This window comes from Podarcis filfolensis (genome assembly GCF_964270895.1).
Source record: "Podarcis filfolensis genome assembly, chromosome: 14".
NCBI classification, from domain to species: domain Eukaryota; kingdom Metazoa; phylum Chordata; class Lepidosauria; order Squamata; family Lacertidae; genus Podarcis; species Podarcis filfolensis.
Window position 1 is genome coordinate 15,320,301 of NC_139616.1, and position 17,090 is coordinate 15,337,390.

At 45.5% G+C, this 17,090-nt stretch overlaps 1 protein-coding gene across 3 annotated transcripts in view; it reads left to right on the top strand.

The window, feature by feature from the left end:
• ADAMTSL3 (ADAMTS like 3) overlaps positions 1-17,090 on the top strand; it is a 267,376-nt gene that overhangs the window by 184,888 nt on the left and 65,398 nt on the right. For all 3 annotated transcript variants that reach the window (XM_083586149.1, XM_083586151.1, XM_083586150.1), the window contains 4 exons: positions 963-1,013; positions 10,690-10,894; positions 12,372-12,519; positions 15,127-15,211. In XM_083586149.1, coding sequence (XP_083442275.1) covers positions 963-1,013; positions 10,690-10,894; positions 12,372-12,519; positions 15,127-15,211 — 489 coding nt within the window. The remainder of the gene's footprint in view (positions 1-962; positions 1,014-10,689; positions 10,895-12,371; positions 12,520-15,126; positions 15,212-17,090) is intronic.

Below are 17,090 nucleotides of genomic sequence, written 5' to 3' on the forward strand. Positions count from 1 at the left end.
TTATGCCATTTGTATGCAGATATGTGTTCACTTTTGTCCTCTTTGGGCACTGCATTTTCTCTTTTCTGACATAGAGTAGATTGCCACCATTTTGACCTGAAAATGGCAGGAGGCTGCATTCCTACATCTTATCCCAGGCCTGTGCAGTCTTGTGGTTTTGCACATCCCTGTTGTCTTCTGTCCTCAAAGAAGGCTTTGAGGCTTGATCGTTTGCAGCCTAGGATTAATACATGGTAGATTACAGAGACTGGGGGTGGATCTATGCACACACAAAAAAACTCTATAAAAAAGTCATAAATTAAATCGTTATAACAAAAGGGAAAAAATCCTATGTAAAATCTCATAGGAAAGTTTTGTGCTCTACAGCGCCATCTGGTGTTGCATGTTTATAATGCATTTAAAACACTGTTTTTTTATACTAATGTAGCTTAGTCCTGGGAGAACAGCTCCCTGCCCCAAAGGGCATACAGTCTAAAAATAGTAGCAAGGGAGACAACAGAGTAAGAGAAGAATTATGTGATTATTTCAGATAGCACATACTTAGTCTTAGTTACAGTAGGATGTTGAGGGTGGCAAGTTATCTTGTTTGTGGGTTTGCAGTGCATATGGCACACACAGCTCTATCCTTCATTATCTTGTTGCTGCTCCCAGCTTTCACTGCCTGAGGTTGCTACTTCGCTCTGCCTAACGGTAGGGCTGGTCTTGCCTTAGACTGCTAGAAACTTTGCAGCAGAGCTTTGTTTTTAGGACCTTTCACAGGAATTGCATAGAAGCTTGAGAACAAACCGGTTCAGTTGCTAAGATCTGAATGGGTTCAATGGGGTGTGCGAGGGATACCCACCTCACAAACTAGTTGTTTCCAGAAATTCTGGTGGGTGTTCAAATGAATATATTCATGACACAAAGAAAAGCCTATCCTGGTGTTCCGCAAATAACTTTGCAAATGCTTGTCTTGTTCACAGTGACGGATTCAAGGAAATCATGCCTTACGACCACTTCCAGCCACTTCCTCGGTATGTATGGCCTCTGTTGAGATTAGCCTTCCATTAATAAAATAATACAGTGTACCGTACTTTTCTGTGTATAAGACGAGGGATTTTTACTCAAAAATGATGTTAAAAAATGGGGGTTGTCTTATACACAGATAGTGCGTGGGGGGGGGACACGGGCGATTGGTCGCAGGCGTGAGTGGGAGCTTGTCAGTGGCGATTTTGTGGGTGATTGGTGGCTGCGTCAAGTGCTGCTTTGGATTGGTTGCTGCTTCGGAAAAATTGGGTGGGTGATTGGTTGCTGCGGCAAGGGTTGCTCTGGATTGGCTGCCACTTCGGCTATTGGGCGTGTGATTACCGTCTGCTGTTTTTGAGCGGGCAGACGCATGTTGTCATTGGCGACATGAGTGACTGTCAGCATTTCTCAGTTGGGTTAGTGATTTTCGGCATCCCCTCCCCCAAAGAAAGCTCAACAACTCTGGGCAATCCCCCCCCCCATTTTCTTAAATTTGAGTCCCCCAAAATAGGGGGCGTCTTATACACAGGGGCGTGTTACACACGGAAAAATACGGTAATTAGTTTGTATCATTTGTTCAGATGTCTGCTTACCCAAGATGAAGACTAGCAGTAACTGTTTGCCATAGATGGCATGACTGAGCTTGACAGCCCATGACGTTGAGTTCTTGAGATAAGTTCGCACCAAAGCACATGGCACTTAAAGAGCGCGACCTGCCACTAATGCACTTTCCCGCTTCAAGTGCATGGGCTCCATTAGTAAGTTATGTGCAAGATAGCAATTGTTGAGGATAGTGTATCAATCAGCTAAATAAAGCCAAGTCCTAGCAAAGGGATTTAAAAAACCAACACTCCAGACTCAACACTGCAGATGTGTTCAGTGAGACCAAGTCTGGAGAGGGTTGATTGACAAAGGGCGTTCCATACCACCATCACTCTCAGAGAATTTAAGGTAGTATGATTCTTCATTGCCAAATATTTTGTGGACTCCTCTCACTGTTCTCTCTGTTTATGGGTTTTGTGGGGTTTTCCAACACTTGTGACAAGGGACGCAGGTGGTGCTGTGTGTTAAACCAAAGAGCCTAGTGCTTGCTGATCGGAAGGTCGGCGGTTCAAATCCCCGTGACGGGGGGAGCTCCTGTTGCTCGGTCCCTGCTCCTGCCAACCTAGCAGTTTGAAAGCACGTCAAAGTGCAAGTAGATAAATAGGTACTGCTCCAGCGGGAAGGTAAACGGCGTTTCCGTGAGCTGCTCTGGTTCGCCAGAAGTGGCTTAGTTATGCTGGCCACATGACCCGGAAGCTGTACGCCGGCTCCCTCGGCCAATAAAGCGAGATGAGCGCCGCAACCCCAGAGTCATCCGCGACTGGACCTAATGGTCAGGGGTCCCTTTACCTTTACCAACACTTGTGATAACAGCCATAAAGACTAAATGAACAAATAAATACCTCGTCCCCAAATGTTCCAGCGCTGGAAATATTAGGTTTGGTTAAGTGTGGGGAATTTTTGGCTTTCCAGATGTTGCTGAACTTCAACTCCCATCAGCCCTAGCAAGCATCGCCAATGGCTAGGAATGATGGGAGTCATAGTTAGTAACATCTGGAGGCTCCCAACACTTGACCTAAGATGTGCCCATTTGTTTATTTGGGCCCCACCTATATTTTGGGTTAAAGTGGGTTTTGCAGGGGGTGGGGGTTGAGCATCGCGAAAACCTGCATAACCTTTGAACAAGCAGTAGTTGGAGGAGTGTGCATGCCTCTGTTGACCCAACCATGTAGGCAGAGACTGACTTGTATGGCTTTTTCCACCTATCAGCAAATAAGCAGCTCTCATGTGACTGAGAGAATATCAGAATGCCTTTTTTCCACTTTCCAGCCTAAGGCACACTTAATTTTTCTCTTCATTGGGGATGGAGATGTGGCTCTCCAGATGTTGCTGGACTTCCAACTCCAATCAGCAATATGACAACATGACCAGTAGTTGAGGATAATGGGAGTTGTTATTGGTAACCTCTCGGTTGGACTACTACAGTATGCTGTATGTGGGGCTTCCTTTGGGGTTGGTCTGGAGGCTGCAGCTGGTGCAGAATGTGGCAGCTGGATTGCTTGTAGGGGCAAACTATCACCAGCATTTAACATCTTGCTTGTGGGATTTGCACTGATTGCCAGTCTGCTATTGGGCCAAATTCAAGATGTTGGTACGAATATACAACTCCTCATACAGCTCAGGTTAATTGAGCAACCACCTTAAACCTTCTATTCCCAATAGATCCCTGAAGTCTGCAGGAAAATTTATTCTGCAAGTTCCAAAGATCTCAGAAGCCCACTGTACAGTACCTCTGAGCAGGGCTTTTAGCATGGTGGCCTCTTTCTTGTGGAATAGTATACCTGTTGTGATACAATAGGCACCCAGTTCCTGCCATTTCCAGCAACAACTGAAGACAGTTCCTCCCAGCTGAATAAATGGTTCTTTGCCCTGAGTGTCTACTTTGCATTGTTTTAGTTTTGTTTTAAATGTACCACCTGGTTTTTCCTGTTTTTATTGTACATTATCTTGAGATGACTGTGTAGGTGATAGATAATGATAGCACAAATAATATCATAGAATCATAGAATCATAGAGTTGGAAGAGACCACAAGGGCCATCGAGTCCAACCCCCTGCCAAGCAGGAAACACCATCAGAGCACTCCTGACATATGGTTGTCAAGCCTCTGCTTAAAGACCTCCAAAGAAGGAGACTCCACCACACTCCTTGGCAGCAAATTCCACTGTCGAACAGCTCTTACTGTCAGGAAGTTCTTCCTAATGTTTAGGTGGAATCTTCTTTCTTGTAGTTTGGATCCATTGCTCCGTGTCCGCTTCTCTGGAGCAGCAGAAAACAACCTTTCTCCCTCCTCTATGTGACATCCTTTTATATATTTGAACATGGCTATCATATCACCCCTTAACCTCCTCTTCTCCAGGCTAAACATGCCCAGCTCCCTTAGCTGTTCCTCATAAGGCATCGTTTCCAGGCCTTTGACCATTTTGGTTGCCCTCCTCTGGACACGTTCCAGTTTGTCAGTGTCCTTGAACTGTGGTGCCCAGAACTGGATACAGTACTCCAGGTGAGGTCTGACCAGAGCAGAATACAGTGGCACTTATACTTCCCTTGATCTAGATGCTATACTCCTATTGATGCAGCCCAGAATTGCATTGGCTTTTTTAGCTGCCGCGTCACACTGTTGGCTCATGTCAAGTTTGTGGTCAACCAAGACTCCTAGATCCTTTTCACATGTACTGCTCTCAAGCCAGGTGTCACCCATCTTGTATTTGTGCCTCTCATTTTTTTTGCCCAAGTGCAATACTTGACATTTCTCCCTGTTAAAATTCATCTTGTTTGTTTTGGCCCAGTTTTCTAATCTGTCAAGGTCGTTTTGAAGTGTGATCCTGTCCTCTGGGGTGTTAGCCACCCCTCCCAGTTTGGTGTCATCTGCAAATTTGATCAGGATGCCCTTGAGTCCATCATCCAAGTCGTTGATAAAGATGTTGAATAAGACCGGGCCCAAGACAGAACCCTGTGGCACCCCACTAGTCACTCTTCTCCAGGATGAAGAGGAACCATTGATGAGCACCCTTTGGGTTCGGTCAGTCAGCCAGTTACAAATCCACTGAGTGGTAGCATAGTCAAGACCGCATTTTACCAGCTTCTTTACAAGAATATCATGGGGCACCTTGTCAAATGCCTTGCTGAAATCAAGGTAGGCTACATCCACTGCGTTCCCTTCATCTACCAGGCTTGTAATTCTGTCAAAAAACGAGATCAGGTTCGTCTGACATGACTTGTTTTTCAGAAATCCATGCTGACTATTGGTGATCACAGCATTCCTTTCTAGGTGCTCATCAAAGAGCATCTGTAGGTTGCCCATCTCTGTCCTACATGGTGACCCATTAAGTTTTATCCTGTATCAAGAGTTCACTACAGCTCCAAGCCAGCTCCAAGGATCAGGTTTCTAGAGTTGAGTGTAGGTTATACTACTGTGGCTTCTTCCTTCCTCTACTGACACATATTACTCTTCTGATTCAATTATTGATTCTCCACTATCACCTTCTGTGCTTCGAGCAAACTTGGTGGAGGGTTACATTCCCCCCCACAAAGTGCCCACTAAGTTTATCAATTTCAGCATGGACTCAGCACCTTCTCTTAAACAAATAATAATGTTTGTTTCTTCAGGCTTTGGCTGAACAGAAACAGTGGCTTTGTGGTTGCTGTAGGGGCCAACCAGTCTGCACTCTGCACAGCCAGCTGGGGTGGTGGACAGGAAGTAGCTTTTGGGCTGTTGCAACGGGTAGCCAATCAGTACCCTGCACAGTCAGAATCAAAGGAACCAGTCGCTCCTGGACTCAGTTTCACTTTGAAAGTTCTGCCCCTGAAGGAGTGGCTTGAGATTTACAGGAGATTCACTCCTCTGCCCTTAACATTCCGACTTGAGCTCTTTCCTCCAACCCTTGCGATGCAGAGAATAGGAAGTCCCCCCCCCCCCCCGATGCATGGGTTTCCTTGTATGGACTCTGTGGCACCTGCTGTGTTCACACACAGCAGAAGTTAAGACAAGGCGCTTAACCTGAGCTTGGCAGGGAAGTAGTAGAGCACATGCTTCATGCAGACAGCCTCAGGTTATTCCCCAACATCTTGGCTGGGAGGCGTGCTCACAAACACCCCAAAACCCTGGAGAGGCTCTGCCAATCATCGTAGACATCTGTGAGCTAAATGGACCACTGCCCTGACTTGGTTAAAGGTAGCTTCCTGTGACTTCGCTCGCTGTTTCTTGAGCACCAGTCATCTATAAATCTTAGGGCCATATGCAAGCTTCCTTTATGACCGTCTAGTGCACCGTGTTGCCTTCGTTAGTCAAATGAGAAGCCTGGGGCAGAGAGCGGTGGGAGTCCAATGAGCTGAGCTGTGGCTCAAGTTGTAAATGCACTCCCGGACTGTTTTAACAGATGGAGCAATCTTTTGAAAGAAGGAGGTGGGAAATCACCAGGATAAATGTTCCCCCACCTCTGTACACACACACACACACACACACACACACACACACACACACACACACCCTACCTTTGAAGGCTTTTGGAATGGCTCCCGCATAGTTCAGGCTTACAGGAGTGTTGAGGGATCCCTTGACAGACGCAGACTCTGGAAAGTATCTATCAAACTGCCTGGCCCACTAGGCCCCTTGTCCCACCTGGAACTGACTCCTAGGAATATGGGACGAGGGAGTGTATTTTAAATTGCTGAGATAAAGAAAAACAGCTGTAAAAATGTACGCCATAAACACTTCCTGCAGCTAGCATCACATAAGGCGCTTTTGCATTGTGGCATATACAAATCCGTGGACCGCTAATCTCACTCGACAGTTAAATGTACTTTACATCCCGATGATTATTATTTTAAAAACAAGTAACTTTTTAGCACTTAATGCAGTGCTTTAAAGCGTTCAGCGTGCTCCTTGTGCACCACCCCAGACAACAGCAATGTGTGCAAACGGCTGTCAAAAAGCATTTTCCATCAGTTCTCCAAATGAGTAAGCTAGAAAGTGAAACTCTGCAAAATAGGTCTGTATTATTGTTCCCACATGGCAGGTGGAGCAGGAAGGGGAGGCGCTGGAGCTGAAAGAAGGGGGTCTGGCTAAGGGGGACTTTTCCAAGTCTGAGATCCACATTCCCTTGTGGGCAACCTTTTTTGGGGGGGGGTCTCATGCCAGTGGTTAGAGGGACCATAGCAAGAGAGAGTGGGGCAACTGCATGGAAGCCACAGATTTCTCAACACATTAGGACAGGGAAGGGCAACCTGTGGCCTACTAGACATTGTTGAATGCCAACTCCTGTCAGGCCCTGCCAGCATGGCCAATGGCCAGGAATGATGGGAGTTTGATCCAAACAACACCTGGAGGGAGTCATGTTCCCCATCCCTGCATTAAGACAAGGTGATTGCTCATGTTGTCACAACATTGTGGTGGTTGTTTAGATTTATACAGTAATGTGTTTTCAGTGTATGCTTTGAAATGTAATTATTAGCAACATGACGGGACATACTCAGGGCTGCTGTCAGCACTCAGTACCCTTTGGGCAGCTCCTGGGGCCAGACTGCCAAGCAGGGCCCACAGATGCTGGTGTTTGCCTTAGCTTCACTGTGCCACCTACTTAGGCCTTGCCATTCGTGAGTTTGTGTGGTGGCTGGGCCTGCAAATCCACCCACCATTTTGTCTCAGTGTCAGGCCTATGCCCCTATAAAGCCCTGCCACATTGCTCTCAGACACAGCTGGGGTTGCTTGTATTCTTGGCCTGGGCTTCTAAAGGCAGTCCTGAACCAGCACCTTGGTCCTTGTCCAAGGTCCTGAGCTCTCCTTGCTTTGCCTCCTGCCCTGTTCTAGAGCCTGGGCCTGCTGACCTCCCTCAGGTTTGATGACCACCTTCTTCTGGTGGACGACACCGCTGTGGATCAGGACTGAGCCAGCCCTTTACATGCTTACATTTGTGAAAATGTGCACACAGGAACGTTCTGTTTGCAACCAGGAATTGCTGCAGTGCAGAACTGTGCATTACGGATTGAATCCAGCTAACATAGTAGACCTGTTGAAATTAATGGACCCAAGCTAGTTGGGTCCATTAATTTTAATGAGTAGACTCTGCTTAGGACTAACTTTGGCCGCAACCTGATGTATTTATTTTATTTTACTTATTAAAATCATTTGTAAGCTTCACTTCATTGAAACAGATACCAGGGCAGGGTACAAAGCATTAAAACAGCCATGACCACAAACAACAATAAACCATAAAACAGCTCATCAAACTAAAAGGGCAGCTTAAAAATCAACAGAGCAGGTTAGCCAGTCAGTCAGATAAAACCTTTGCCAAATATGGCTTAACCTGGCACCAAATGGATAATGCCCATGCCAGTGACTTAGAAATGTGTGTTTGAAGAACGATGGGGTTGCTGCCCCAAATCACAGCCCTGTGTTAACATCTCCACTTCTCCCTCCATGATGTGCAAGGTAAAGGTACCCCTGACCATTAGGTCCAGTCACGGACAACTCGGGGGTTGCAGTGCTCATCTCGTTTTACTGGCCAATGGAGCTAGCGTTTGTCCACAGAAAGCTTCCAGGTCAATGTGGCCAGCATGACTACGCGGCTTCTAGCGAACCAGAGCAGCACACAGAAACGCCGTTTACCTTCCCGCCGGAGCGGTACCTATTTATCTACTTGCACTTGACATGCTTTCGAACTGCTAGGTTGGCAGGAACCGGGACCGAGCAACGGGAGCTCACCCCGTCATGGGGATTCGAACCACTGACCTTCTGATCGGCAAGCCCTAGGCTTTGTGGTTTAGATCACAGCGCCACCCGCATCCCTGATGCGCAAGGTAGCTTACCCTATTTCCTGATTTCATTACTCTGTGCCTTTGCTTGCTTGAACAATCTAAAGGCCACCTTTCTGCCAAAGCTCCCTCCGCAGTCAGTGGAAGAGTCCAACAGAACAATTTATAATTAACAAACCAGCATCCTGTACCAATTAAAGGTGTACACCAGCAATAAGAAACCAGAGCAAAGCAAGGAAAAATGCAGAATAAAATCCCAGGAGAATAAAAACATCCCAGGGTGACAGCCAGTGTTAGTCCTACTCTGAGCAGACCCAGTGAAATTAATGGGTATGACTAACTTATGTCCATTGACTTCAGTGGGTCTACTCTGCGTATTGGATACAACCCCCAGTGTCCTTGTGGACCACACTGCACAGCTCAGACACTGTTGCTGAACAGAGGTAGACTTCCCTACTTCTTCCCCATTTTGCTGGCTTCCTGCCGCTGATGGAGCCAGGGCAAGTCACAGCGTAATGGTGTTAGGTCCAAGGTAACTCGTAGGTCACACTGCAGTGGGGGGGGGCACTCACAATGGGGCTGGGTTTTTTCCAGCAGCAACCCCCTGGGATTTTTCAAATCATGCGCTTCTGTTCCACAGCTCCCTGTTGAACAGGGAGAATTTTGCTCCCTACAGAATTTTGCTCCTGTGCAACACGTTGAGTGGCCTTTTTGCTACTACGCTGTGCTAGCTCTCGCAGTAGATTAGCTCTGGAACTAGACATCCTTTAGTGTGTTATATATTACATCAATCGTTCCTTTGGGTTAAGCAGCATGAAAGGAGAGCAGCAGATGAGCACATTTATCAGGGGCGATGGTGAAATCATTAGCTATCTGCTTCATGCTGCCTGGTTTTGATCATGTAAGTTTGGTTTAAATGTCAACGCTCGGCGTACAATAAGTTTCACGTTCGGTTTGTGTATAAGGTGATTAATTTGCTCTGAGCGGGGAGTTGCGTGAATTATTTCAGGCAGGGAGCATTCTTGAGTCACCTCCTGCATCTTGGGGAGCAGTTATATAAATTTACCTTTTGGATTTATAGGTTTCTGCTCCATCTGCTCTGTGTTTGACTTCTTTACAGTGCCTCCGCTGCTTCCAACAAACGACTTTGAGTGGGATACTCTTGCTGCTTCCAACCCATGCAGCGGGTGCAACAGGCTTGCATTTATTTTCCTGAGCCATTACTGACCGTTATATCCAAATACGTTTTTTTGGAAAAAAAATATACATATAAAACAGTGATTTCAAACATTAAAATATTCTTTTAAACTCTTAGACCTCCTTCCTTCCCTCCATGGGTTCCATCTTTAAGATTAAATTTACTGCATCTTTTACCCTTATCTAGCTATTATATAACCGTAATTACCATTAAAACAATTCCACATTACGAGTGTCTTTACATCCCTGCCAAAGATTTTAACTGTTTACAGTGGTCTTTTAAGTAAATCACAAATTTACTCCAGTCTTTAGAAAATACTTGATCTTCCTGGTTTCGGATTTTCCCCGTCAGTTTCGCCATTTCCGCATATTCCATCAATTTCATCTGTCATTCTTCTTTTGTTGGTATTTCTCCTTCCTTCCACTGGGCTAGCAGCATTCTCACTGCCTATCCAAACGTGTTTTAGAACAGAACGTTAAGCATGGACTTCTTTGAGTTGCTAGCAGGAAAATATAATGTTGATCCAAAAGGGACTGTACTATACATTGCCACCCCCCACACCGGTGAATCTCCATGGGGGGGGGGGCATTTATTTTGTGATGTTAGCAAAGTGGTGCAGATTTTGAAGCCACCCCTAAAGTTCTTCATTGGAAGCAAAGATAGGCACAGTTTTGCAAGTCATCCAGACTTGGGTTGATTTAGATTCCTGGCCAAAATGTTCTGGACTCCTAGTCCTAGATTCCAAGTCTTAGTGGACCTTCTCCAGAATCTTCCCCAGTATGTTCAACGATTACGATACACCAGGCAGATCTTGTCTGAGAACATTAAGCAGAGTTATCACAACTGAAGGGCTCTGGAGATGGTGTTGTGTTGTCCATGCAAAAAGTAGTCTAGGAAGCATCCATTAAGATTTGACACCCTTTTGAAAATTTGAGAATTGGTACATAAGCTTTAGATAAAACAACATTACAGAATTGAGATTCAGCAGTGGGTCTGATTACTGACAGTATTAAGTGTCGGTTTTCAAAGAAGAAAGATGGATCTACTGCTTTCATTAAGAGCTTGCGTCTAGAAACCATATAGAAGGCGGACTCATGCAAATTTTTGTGTTCCCTCCCCACACCAAACCCAGCTGGGAGCACAACCCCTGGACGGCATGTTCGGTTTCCTGTGGAGGTGGAATCCAGAGGAGGAGTTTCGTGTGTGTGGAGGAGACCATGCATGGAGAGATATTACAAGTAGAGGAGTGGAAATGCATGTATGCTCCCAAACCCAGGGTCATGCAAGCTTGCAACCTGTACGATTGCCCTAAATGGATTGCTTTGGAATGGTCACAGGTAAGCTCACAAAGAATTTAACCCTTCATTTTTTAAAAACAAAAAACTGATCCCCTCCCCCCAGATATACGAAAACACTGTGTTGTTGTTGTTTAGTCGTTTAGTCGTGTCCGACTTCGTGACCCCATGGATGAGAGCACGCCAGGCACTCCTGTCTTCCACTGCCTCCTGCAGTTTGGTCAAACTCATGCTGGTAGCTTCGAGAACACTATCCAACCATCTTGTCCTCTGTCGTCCCCTTCTCCTTGTGCCCTCCATCTTTCCCAACATCAGGGTCCTTTCCAGGGAGTCTTCTCTTCTCATGAGGTGGCCAAAAGTATTGGAGCCTCAGCTTCAGGATCTGTCCTTCTAGTGAGCACTCCGGACTGGTTTTCTTAAGAATGGATAGGTTTGATCTTCTTGCAGTCCATGGGACTCTCAAGAAAACACTGTAGGGGGAAATAACTGGTGTCCTTGCACTAATGGAACATGATTGCTTAGAACTGCGTTGCACACAAGCCACAGTTTCTTGGGGTGGCAACATTACTTTTCCCCTAGGGCTCTTGCTGTTGCAGCAGCAGTGCCAACTGCGTCTCTGCCCTGGATGAATCGCATCATCCACAGTACCCCAGACCTAGTGTCATTCGTCATTGGGTGGGTGGATAGGTGTGGAATCCCAGCTGCCATCAAATCTGGCTAAGAATATTCAGCAAAATGGCTTTTCCCCTTCCAGAAGGGACAGAAGAAATATATAAGGGGAAGGGGAGCATCTTTTCCATCTAAATTGGCCTCTGTGAGGCAAGGAGGAGCCCAGACCAGTCCCAGATGGTAAAGCAGAGCAGATGGGAGCTGGTGATGATGATAGTTCACTTGGGCTATGAGCTAAGGGAACACTTGTTTATTTTTTGAGGCTGTTTTGGACCTGGTCCATGGCCATATTAGGGAATGAAAAGGAAAATATTGAAGATGGACCAACAATGGTAGCTTTTTTTCTTTATTAAACTGTAAGTTATCTCACACTTACGTATGTATCCCGAAATGGCATTAGCAAGGCCAAGTTATATGATTTATTGGATCCTCCTCGCTGCTGCTGTTTCAGAGAATAATAAGGACTGATTTGGGTTAATTTGTTTCATATGCCTGTTTTCGTCCATACTCTGCCTTTGTTATACGCTGCAGTGATTTGCAAGCCGCTCGGAGAATGGAGTTTTAGACTTCAAGGCAGTATATAGATTTTAAAGTAAATAATAATAAAATATAAACTATGTCTGCACATGTACTTCCGTTTAATGTGTTAATCAGCTAAAGGCAGATGGTAATAATTGGAGGGTGTTAGTTTTGTTTGTTACTGTGTTGTGCATTGTGTTTTTGTATTGTGATCCTCGGATGAAGGGCGGTGGAGAAAGTTAATATATAATAAATAATACAATAATAATTTGACTGAACATCCTTGAATCGGTTGACAGCTCTGGGGTTTTGCTTTTGTGTTGCTCTGTAGTGCACCGTGACGTGTGGGCGAGGATTACGATACCGAGTGGTGCTGTGCATTGATCACCGCGGGCAGCACACGGGCGGCTGCAATTCTCAGCTCAAGCTGCACATAAAAGAAGAATGTATCGTGCCGGTCCCCTGTTACAAGCCCAAAGGTAACTCTCATATACCTGCCTAAAGACACAGAGGGTTGTATCCAGTGTAGCGATAGAATCACTTTGTGGTATGCTTGCTTCTCTGGCGAAATGTTGTGCGTCAGCAGAACACCATTGCGCAAGAGAATGCGCCAGCCGGTTGGTGGTGATTTTTCTTGCACAAAGGATTGTGCAACCTGGTATGCAATGTGTTTTGGCTAGCACAACTGTCGCTTTGGATTCCTCTGTTTTGCTACTCTGAAACTCATTCAACACAATCCCTTTCGTAAGCAGACAGATAACGTTGAATACAGGCGATAGGGTTAGATCCAAAGGAGCCAATAGAAGGAGAGCAGTTCTGGTAGAATAACTTCTTTTGCTGGTGAAAGGGCACCTTCCATCAGAGGAAGTGAACCTTTGGATCCAACCCATGGACAAGTGAAGAGTCACATAAGTACTTGGATATGTAATTTTGCGTATAATATATTTCCTGCTTCTTTTTCATTTCCTTCCTTCCTTCCTTCCTTCCTTCCTTCCTTCCTTCCTTCCTTCCTCTCTCTCTCTCTCTCATTGTTTCATTTTAATGTGTTTTTATTGTGTATTTACACATCCATGTAAATCACCTTGCAACTTTCCTGTGTGTGGAGCGATTCTGAAATGGAGTAAATCTAACCTGATGACTCACACACTCCTCATTTCCTGCTCATCTACACACATTATTCGCACGTCACACTTATCATGCACTGCATTCAGAAACTCAGAGGCCTAATCTAGACAAGCCAAGGGATTCGTAGCTGTCACTAGGCTGCACCTCCTTGCTGCGTCTCCCAGTAACGCCTAGCGAAAAGAAGACATGTAGCTGTAACATGTACACCCTCGGCCTCCCTCCTGCTGGTGGTGTAGTTTGTTGCCAGCCTCTTCTGGAGGTGGGGAACTGCAGACCATATAAACTGCATGCCACACATCTTCATTCCTAGATGTTACACAAGGAAGCTGCAGGGAGGAGATGCAGGTCACTTCTGACCAACAGCACAGAGCCCTGGTATGCTTCTTTTTATTTCTGGCGTTGGGATGTTAATTAAAACCTCAGCATCTGAGCCAAGGATAAAGGGGCTCTCATTTCAATACACCTAAACCATAGCTCTCATTGCAAATAGCGTTCAATATTTCAAAGACTGCACCCTGGATTTTGCTCAGTTTTTGTTTGCTTCTGGTGCAGATTTTGTCTGATTTGGAGGTAACCTTGTGAAAGCACGTTTTTCTTCTGTAAATTGACTTGCTTTGTGCTTTTACTTGATACTATGCAGCCTAGGTTGTCTCTCTGTGACCAGAATATATTAATTTGGCTTTGACTGTGTAAGTGTGTGTGTGTGTGTGTGTGTGTGTGTGTGTGTAGATGGGGGGAGAATTATTAGCTGAAGTAAAATGTTCCTAGCAACCTCTTCCAGAAGCTGGAGGACAAACTTGAGAGTTGGCAAAGTTATGAGGCTGTAGTAATCAGCACTAAGTAGGGTGTGTGCCTGTTATTTTTTTTCCTTCACTTATGATGTAATTTAAAACAGTGGGGTGAACAAATCTATAGTGTAACAAAACAGGGAGAAATAATTTCAATGTTTTGCTTAGCAGTTAATGGATTTTTCAACAGTGGTCCATTTCACACATAAGATTAAGCCAAACTATTGCTTAGCACAAATGAGAAAACATGTGGGTTCCTAAAGCAAAAATTACGGCCCCTGCACTCCTCCCCTGGAATAAACATTGGTTATAGCTGCAGTGAGACAAACCGTGAGCCTGGGTTTGGATGTAAGGGTAAGCGAAACCATGGCTTAGCCCCTGGGCAGTGTGGCAGCAGTAGGAGTAGAGAAGGAACTTGGTGGCTGTGCTCTGGGAACTCACACAGTTGCCTGTTTGTGCTAACCCATGGTTTGGCTTAGTGTTGGGTTCAAACCGAATCAATATTTAAATAAGATCAAAGAAGTCAAGGCGCTTCTCCTCAGAGTGTAGAATTTAGAAAACACTGTAGAAATTAGGTATAATTAGAAATTCCTGTAGGTATAAACCACTGAGCCTCTTAAGCTTGCTGATCGGAAGGTCGGCGGTTCGAATCCCCACGACAGGGTGAGCTCTCATTGCTCTGTCCCAGCTCCTGCCAATCTAGCAGTTTGAAAGCATGCCAGTGCAAGTAGATAAATAGGTACCACTATGGCAGGAAGGTAACTGGCATTTCCATGCGCTCTGGCTTCCATCACGGCGTTCCGTTGTGCTAGAAGCGGTTTAGTCATGCTGGCCACATGACCCAGAAAGCTGTCTGTTACTCCTTTTTGTTTCTTAGTATTTTACTGATTTGTTCAGAAGTGCAAACATAAGAAAAAGAAAGAAAATGAAGAATCAACGATATAAACCATAGAATGATGTTTTTCTCTGCTGTTTTTCTCCCCCTTGCTGAACCCTACCTACTCTCTCTTGTATCACAACTAATAGTGTTTTCCTTTTTTGTCCTGAAGAGGGCTCTGATTCCTGAGTGCACAGTCCCAGGTTGTTCAAAACAACGAGGTTCCTGGTTCAAACCCAGGAGTTGCTGAAAGAGATAAATAAATAGCCCATGCTTTGTGCATTTTCCTCTTCCAGAGAAACACCCCGTTGAAGCAAGACTCCCCTGGTTCAAGCAAGCACACGAAATGGAGGAGACCAGAGCAGTCTCTGAAGAACCTACGTAAGTTTGCCATTCCTCTCTCTTTCCTTCTGTCTCACTCGCTCTCTTTCTCTTTAAGGCAGAGAAGAGGCCGCTGATGCATTTTCCCGACTGTTTGTAAAGACTGGCCTCCTTTGCCAAGTCATCTGGCGTTTGGATTTTCCTGGGCTGGGTCTGTCTTTGCAAGTCAGTTCTCAGATTCTTCCAAACAGTTCTCCTTGAGTGACGCAAAAGCAGCTGGAGCCAAGAAAGTATTTAAATTATATGTTTCGGAAGTGCTATCAAGGTTTCCCAGCTATACAAATTCCTGTCCTCCAGAAGGCACTTGCTTGGGAGAGTTGAGTTCCAAAACAGCTCTCCTGATGGCAACCAGAAATTTTTGCAAGCAGTGGGGTTGCAGCCAAGAAGAAGGGCATTCGTACCCAACATCTGTGTTCATAGGGCAATCCCCGGTGGTCCAAGTTTTCTCTCTTTGGTTCTTCCCTGAATAGATCGAGGGCATCTCAGTTAGAATTGTAGGAACAAGAAACAGTGTTCAGGTCTTGAGTGAGTTTGCCCAGATCAGAGGTGTTTTGACCCATTTGGCCGCTCGTGGGGAGGTTGAATGTAACCATGGTTATAACCGCCTTAGGGCTTTTCCAGACTGTTGCTATTTTTGAGTGGGATTCAATCACTTACTCGCAAATTCAGGTTGTCTGATTGGGAGGTCTTGCACAACAAACTCACTTCCCAAAACATCACAAGTAGTGAAAGTGATGGGAAAATGTATTAGAAAGCATGGGGCAACAATTGCTTAGATGCAACGTCATCTACCCTTGCCTACAAACAAATCAGAATGAATGTTTGCTGAACAGGTCATCTGGAAGCACTGTTAGTTACTTCTAGACTGGTTTACTCCAGTATGCTTGACCTAGAGCTGCCTGACCTAGAGCTGCTCCAGTATGCTTGACCTAGAGCTGAGAGCCAGTGTGGTGTAGTGGTTAAGAGCGGTAGTCTCGTAATCTGGGGAACCAGGTTCGTGTCTCCACTTCTCCACATGCAGCTGCTGGGTGACCTTGGGCTAGTCACACTTCTCTGAAGTCTCTCAGCCCCACTCACCTCACAGAGTGTTTGTTGTGGGGGAGGAAAGGAAAGGAGAATGTTAGCCGCTTTGCAACTCCTTCGGGTAGCGATAAAGTGGGATATCAAATCCAAACTCTCTCTCTCTTTTCAAGAGTCTGTGGAAGTCCCATTGGTCTAGAATGCTTTTTCCTTTATTTAGATGGAGGATAGTGAGTGTATGTAGAATACCGTACAAATGTCCTTCCAAGGACCACACTTCTGTATTCTCGAACTCTTTCTCTTGTTCTCGTTGATGTGAGCCACTAGGGACGACAGTAATTGCTTGGAAAGAAAGGAAATACATTAAATAAACAAACAAACAACTCCTGAGCAAAGAGGCATCTCCATTGCCTTCAATTCAAGGGACTGCACTGGGTACATATCCCATTCACACCACCAGATTGGGACCCTTTTACATCTATGGGATTGTACTTCACCATGATGAATGGAAAAGAAGCCCTTGCAAACATGCACATCAGAGATTTCTGTCTGCAAGAAATCACTGGCTTGGAAAAACTGACCGTATGAGATCTGCAATTGACATGCAGCTCACAGTCCACTTGCAGATCCAAACACAGTGAGGCCATGTTGGGGTGCATGGAAGGCAAACAAAAACAGGAGATAGGTGTTGGGTTCAAATTAGGCCACAATTTTATTGATTAAAGACAAAACAAGTTTGGTGTGGGCATTGGGCATGTATTGGCTGATGAGTAGATGGTGTTTGCCAAGTTTAGTTGTCCCCTGCAGCGTGGACAGCATCCGGGGAACCCCCAGTTGATCACCGGCAGGGGGCACTGTG